Source organism: Archocentrus centrarchus, chromosome 4 (assembly GCF_007364275.1).
Source record: "Archocentrus centrarchus isolate MPI-CPG fArcCen1 chromosome 4, fArcCen1, whole genome shotgun sequence".
Classification (NCBI taxonomy): Eukaryota; Metazoa; Chordata; class Actinopteri; order Cichliformes; family Cichlidae; genus Archocentrus; species Archocentrus centrarchus.
Window position 1 is genome coordinate 15,779,154 of NC_044349.1, and position 6,855 is coordinate 15,786,008.

The 6,855-nt window shown below is 38.7% G+C and overlaps 1 protein-coding gene across 1 annotated transcript; it reads left to right on the forward strand.

The window, feature by feature from the left end:
* Positions 1-1,797: 1,797 nt before the first annotated feature.
* srek1ip1 (SREK1-interacting protein 1) lies at positions 1,798-5,225 on the forward strand. Its single transcript, XM_030727694.1, has 5 exons — positions 1,798-1,936; positions 3,206-3,253; positions 3,545-3,697; positions 3,975-4,053; positions 4,325-5,225. Exons 1-5 carry the CDS (start codon positions 1,924-1,926, stop codon positions 4,551-4,553), a joined length of 522 nt encoding a protein of 173 aa, XP_030583554.1. The 5' UTR covers positions 1,798-1,923; the 3' UTR covers positions 4,554-5,225.
* Positions 5,226-6,855: the final 1,630 nt, after the last annotated feature.

Here is a 6,855-nt window from a genome sequence, read left to right on the forward strand (position 1 = left end):
CCGCAAATCCTGCACCTCCTGCACATCCTGAGCCTCTGTATCCTGAGTTTCCTGTGGCCCCTCAGTATCCTGAATCTTCAGTACCAGCGGACTCAGAATCTCCAGAACTCCTGGAGCCTGCAGAGCTTGAGCCAGTGTTGCTGTTGCCTGATCCAGAGGGTCTCTGCCTCCAATTGGTTTGGATGATTGCTGGTTGAAGCAGTGTGTAACCAAGCTGGTGTCCAGCATGAGAAAGAGGTGCCATTTGGTGGCTTTGTATGGTTCTTCCACATGCTACTGAGGCCAGTGTTTATTAAATGAATAAACTGTTAAACTGACAGTATGTCTTGTTTCTTCAGACTTGTTTCTTCAGGCATCCAATCCAATAGACAACACCAAACAAGAGTCAGTAGCAGAATAAGGTGTTTGGCATTGGCAGAGAAGATTTGGCAAGTTTTTCATGGGTGTAATCGACATACTCAACTCTGCTGCTCGACCCACAAATGCATTTCCTTACAAATGTGGCATCATTTAAGGGGAAATAAGCAGTCTTTCCAATGATATAAGAAGAATCATTGTTCCAACAAAGAAATAATTGTCCAAACACAAATTTAATTCCTTTTAGTGCTAAGTTTAGATAGGTGTAAAGCATGTAATCAGCATTTAAACAAAGAGAGTAGTATCTTTAGCCAAGGGGCAACTAAAATTAGTGTGGAGTTAAATGGGGCAAGTTCATTTTCAACCTTCCTGTACTCATTTGGAAATCCTTCACTGTGTTTTGTTTTTTTGGGTCTCATATGTGGTTTTCATTTTTGTTGTTGTTGGAGACTTGTGCCTACAGAAGCTAAGTCCAGGTGGTCAAAAATGCTCACTAATAACTGATTTGAGGTTGATAATTACATAATAAATTCTTTTTAGCAGTATCTGGCAGTATCAGTCATAATTTTATTTCTTTTAGTTTATAATTAAGCTGATTATGGATCATAATTTCTGCTAGTTGTTTATGTAACAGCTTGGCAGTTTTGGGCTCGTTTTTTCCCCCCTTGTTTTAAATATCTCACTTTTGGGTTTTTTTGTTTGTTTGTTTGTGTTTGTGGGGCCATGTGTTTTTTAATTGCCTACAAAAGCATAAAAAAAATGAGGTGCAAAAGTTCTTTGACCGAGATGAACTGAGGCAGAAGAGCTGTGAGGCATTATCTGCATAGTTGGAAACAATCTACATTTCTATTGTAAATAAGGTGAATTACACCATTAAAACCAGCCCTTGCTGAAGCACATGGCATCATCAAAAGATCAGGTCTGAGATTGTTTGCGTGTATGTGCGTCCACGTGTTTGTGTCACAGACACAGACGTGATGATGACAGCATGTCTGGGGGCCATGCATCTGTCAACATTTTCCATCTGCCAGTCTGACTCTGGCTGCCTTCAATTAACCCCTTACGAAAACCACAACTGACTTTACTGGCAAAGCAGTGCAAATATTGGTGCATAGTGCAAATATTTCTGTTTTTGTTTTTTGTTTTTTTTTTTCTCATGGCATGATGACGGGCAGATATTCATGTTCACATAAGTATAAACGGACAAAATAGAACATTAGATGCTCTAAGGCTTTAAATTTTTGTTTTTTGTTTTTTTTAGACTGGCTTAAAATGTTTCTGTGAAGTTTTTGCTAATGGAAGAAATCCTCGGGTAGAACCATGTGTCTGCCGCTCCAACTCCTGCCCATTTGGTGGCGATAATGCACCACTAGTGTGGTTTTCCTGCCGTTAGAGAGGAGAGGGAAAAAAACAAGAAGAGATGCAAGGCGGAACGCTGTAGTTTCTAGAACAAATGTTTCCTATCGACGTTGTTTGATGTGAGGACGCAGTTGGTGCGCTTAGAGCCTTAGAGCGCTATAACAACGACAAGTTTTGTAGTTTTTCGGCTTTGTTGTGAGCAGTGTAATGGCTACACCAGGTGGGCTTGATATTTTAGATGTTTAACTTATTTAACTGTAGTTTCTGTTGTATTAATCACGTCGTTTACTCTGAAATTGTGAGAGCTGGCAGGGTAGCGCACGGGTTAAGTGGGGCTTACGTTTATGTTAGCTTAACACAGACCCTTTGGTGTGTGTGTGTCTGTTTTAAGTGTTCTGAATTAAAGCTGCAATGACTAACTCAGCGAGAAACTTTCCTCATGACAGTGTAGTGTAGTGTATGTATTTACGAACAGGTTTCTCGTCGATTGTTGATGTAAAGCAGAGCGATATGTACCGGTAAAAGTCCAAAAATACTCCACATGAGCAGTTATGGATTGGATTGTGGTACTTTTGGTTCGGGTTAACTCTTGTATAGTATGTAATTAGTATTAGGCCTATCACCTTTTTGATAGATCATAGAGAGTTCAAGAAAATCAATATTCAAATAATAATATATCAAACAATGTTCTTAACGGGCCAGTCACTTTATTAGGTACAGCTGTGGGTATTTGCATTAACAAGCATATGCTGCACACCAGTTACCACTCCTGTCAGCTAAGAACAGGAAACTGATACTACAGTTCACAAAGGTTCACCAAACCGGACAGTAGAAGACTGGGGAAAATGTCTCAACTCCTGCTGTGACATTTGGATGATCTGGTCAGAATTTGGCATGAACAACATGAAAGCATAGGTCCATCCTGCCTTGTATCAACAGTTCAGGCTGCTGATGGTGATGTAATGGTGTGAGGGATATTTTCTTGCATGGGACACTTTGGGCCTCTCATTACCAAGTATCGTTTAAATGCCACAGCCTACCTACCTGTTGCTGACTATGTCCATCCCTTTATAACTACAGTGCACCCGTCTTCTGATGGCGGCTTCCATCTGGATAATGCACCATGTCATAAAGCTCAAATCGTCTCAAACTTGTTTCTTGGACATTTCTTGGGACACCTTTGGGATCTGCATCTGTCATGTCAGTGTAGAGCAAAATCTCTGAGGAGTGTTTCCCTCACCTTTTTGAGTCTGTGCCATGAAGAATTAAGACAGTTTTGAAGGCAAAAGGTAGTCCAACCCTGCACTAGTGGGGTGTACCTAATAAAGTAGCTGTGACTGCATAGTGATGAGGTCATTCTTTATCAGCCTTTCGGCATTTTATATAGAGCCCAACCAATACTGAATCAGACTCAGCTAACAAACGTGAAAGTCTACTTAGTCTGCATACTTGCATGAAAATCATTAAAAAACTCTTTATGATCTTACAGGACCTAATAAGGACAACATCAGAGCTGGGTGCAAGAAGTGTGGATATCGTAAGTAAAACTAACCAACAGGTTCTATTACAAGCTTAAGGTACGTGTGGATGCTGTGCTTGTCGTCCATATTTACTCAGTGAAAATGGGCTTTACAGAGTTGGGATGGAGTCTGGTGGATCTTGCGCAGCATTCTCAGCCAGATTTTTTTTTAAATAAAATGTCAGCATTTTATTCTTTTTTTTTTTTTGACTGATTCATACCAGCTACAAGGTTGAGGTTATTATTCAGAGATGTTAATTAAATTGTCCCGAGCATTCATCACTGCTCTCTTTGTCGTTAATCTTTCAGCGGGCCATTTAACGTTTGAGTGTCGAAATTTTGTTAAAGTGGACCCTCAGAAGGACATCGTTCTGGATGTAAGCAGCACCAGCACTGAGGAGAGTGAAGATGATGCACCTCAGATTCAGCGCAGTGAGAAGCGAAGCAGCCAGCATCAGAAAGGTCAGATTTAATGCGAATGTGCAATAGTAGATAGCAATGCAATTTGCAATAAATACATAAATTTTGCATAATCCAGTATCCACAAACATCAGTGTAGAGCCTGAGTTAAAAAAGTGATTATTTTTATCACTGGGCAGCAGGTATTTTAGGAGCTCTTGTATTTCTTTTTTGGTGAGGCTTTCTATTTATGATATTAAAGGTGCTGCTTCACTTTCAATAGGGACAGCTCTTTTTCAAGTTTTTGACTTTTTTTTTTTTGTGTGTGTGTGCGCGGTAGGTTCCCATGACAGTGATGATGATGACAGAAAAAGAAGACAGAAACAGAAGAAGAGCAAAGACAGAAAATCAAGAAAGAGGTAATTTAAATATTTTTCTGGTGTCCTGATCAACCTGTATGCAAATGTTCACTGTTTGGAGCATTAAAGGAGAGCTGCAGTTGTTCTTGTACTTGCTGTTTTTGGGTATCTACTAGCAGTACCTGTGTACTTTTGTAAGTCAGGTTCAAAATATATATATTGCTTTTGAAGTTTATATACCCACTCTACAGAAATGAAAGACTATTTGCCTTTATTGATTAATGTAACAGTTTGTATGGATTAGTTTGATTACTTTTTCTTATTTTCGTAGATCTGATTCGAGTGAGGAGGGGATTTCCAAAAAAAAGAAGAAGCGCAGCAGGTCGTGCTCGTCCTCTGATGAGGACCATAGGAGGAAGAAAAAGAAACTAAAAAGCCATAAGAAGAAAAGCAAAAAGAACAAAAAGGAGCACGTCAAGCATCACAAAAAAAGACAGAAGAAAAGGAAACACGACTCTTCTTCCTCTTCCAGCTCAAGTGACTCCTCAGAAAGTGACTGAGCCAATAACTGTGCAGCTTCTGGATGCCCATCATATTTATTCTGCACTTCACAAACAGTGGTATTTAGTAACAGTCTTAAACAAGGCACCTCACAAGTGTTGCATGACTAAGATGACAAATTAAAATGTGATTTAGTGGCACCATTATAGAAATTAAACAAAACCTACCCACAGTTCTTTAAAGCATTCAGAAAAAAACATGCACAAAGCAGGGATCATGTTCTGCTGTAGCTTCTCTTTGTGTTTCCAGGCTCTCTAATTTCAGAATTGTCATTTTTGTTGTTGAGATGCATAGTTGTAGTCATAAAACATACTAGTGGAAGCTTTTCAAGTCCAATCAAGACATTTCATGCATGGATGAAATTCTGGATCCTTTTGGTGTGATGGGTTTCTATAAGTTTCCAGCTGTTTCTGTTCTTATTGTCTCTTTAACATTTCTATAAAAGAGAGAGGAAAAAAACACATTTAATTTGGCTGATATATGTTCATATTTCAGTATTGATAGTCAGCCCACTTCTTTGTACTCTATTTGAGTACAGAAATTAAGAGTTCATTCCAAAGCATCACAAATGTCAATTTTGTGTACTGTCATATACTGAGCCTCTTTGTGCAGCTTTGTTACTTTGTTATTCACCACTTACTTCTGTTGTAATAAAACTTTATATATGTTTATGTGACTGTTTTCTTCTTTCAAACAGTTCTTTGTCTAGAAAATGAGTTGATCACAAGAGAAAAGCCTGTTGCAGCTTGGTTAAAAAAAAAAAAAACAATAATAGAGAAGGTACAGTACAGGTCTGTTTCAGGTAGAGGGCAGCAACACACTTAAAATGTAAAATAAGTCCACTGACCTGCTGAGGAATGGTCAATCTCAGTAATCTTTCTGACATTAACCTTCAAGCAAATGTGGCTTTGATGCTGGTATTTTTGTTCTCAGCATGGCAGTTTGCTTAATATCAAAACTTAAAGAATTTTTCAGAAATAAAAGTAAACATTAAAAAATTAAATGTAAATGGCAACAAGGAAATCAAAAAAAATATATTAAAGCAAGTCATTCGTTTTGGTGATTAAAAATGATTTAAATTACTCAATCTTCAATCAGATGGTATATAAAGTGTAAAATAGATCACAATACACATTTCATAATTATGTGAACATTCTGACACTGAACTGAATCACCTCAAGGTCCTGGCAGCAAGTCTTTTGATACTATACAGTGGAGCCAGGCAAAAAGACTTACTGACATGTTACAAAACTTTCTAACTCTGGCTTGATTTGCCAAATAATCATGAAGCAGCTGAGTAACAACACTCCTTGGCATGGCTCCTCGGCGGAAGAGGCACCTGTGTCAGTCTCACTCAATGCAGTAAATGTTTAGATGGTATTCGGTACAGAAAGGGAGTCCTGATGTATATCATTGGCTTGTCTGTCACAAGGAGACTCATTATATGTGCTCAATGGATTCTATTGAATCTATACACACACAAACAAGCATGAGTTTTATTGGTGGAATTGCTCAGGAGGACCTAGGAGGACAAACCTTTAACATGATGATGGGGCAACTTATGGCTCAAGCAACACAGTCACTCCTGCCATTCTTCTTCTTCCATGGTGATATGAGACAGTAAAAAGATCCACAGAACTTTAAAAAAAACAAGTATCTTAGAAGCCCTTCTGCTTTGCTTAATCTGGGCGGTGTGGCAGGTGTTTATAAATAGGCCATTAATTTCATCTTGCCTTGGGGGAACTGGGGGGTGGGGGCATATCTTTTTTAACATCTGCAACATCCTGACAGCTACATACATGGCTGCTGATCACAGCCCGATGTTATGACATATCCCGACATTATCTATTTTGAGGTCTCAAGAGCATTTTTTTCCCCCTAATAAAAACAAAACAGCCAAATGATGTTCAGATGCCGCTGACAACTCAGTGAAGACAGACGAGCAATCAGTGGAGTTTATGGGAATTTGGGGTTTGTCATGTTCGATTCCCGAGGGAGCATCTAAGATGATAGAGTTGCTGCTTAAAACATGCCACAAGCTCACTCTGTGTCTTGCAAATGCTTAGAAAATCTTTACAGAAAACAGGTTGTGAAATAGTCTGGGAGCTTTAGAATTTGCGGCCTGGCAGTTGACTCTGGAAAATATCAAACCAAACTTTGCCATTCATCCAAGAATAAAGGACAACAGACAAATAATTGGTAATGTGTTCAGAAGTTATAAAATAGAAACTGAAATGATTATTAAAGAGTAATGCCTGTAGCTTTCACTGTCATAATCATTCTTCCCACTACATACACTCA

What these genes read in the sequence shown, in the direction of transcription:
- srek1ip1 (XM_030727694.1), top strand. An exon ending in AAGCAGCCAGCATCAGAAAG is followed by an intron (nt 3,698 to 3,974) that starts GTCAGATTTAAT and finishes TGTGCGCGGTAG; the next exon opens with GTTCCCATGACAGTGATGAT. An exon ending in GACAGAAAATCAAGAAAGAG is followed by an intron (nt 4,054 to 4,324) that starts GTAATTTAAATA and finishes TTATTTTCGTAG; the next exon opens with ATCTGATTCGAGTGAGGAGG.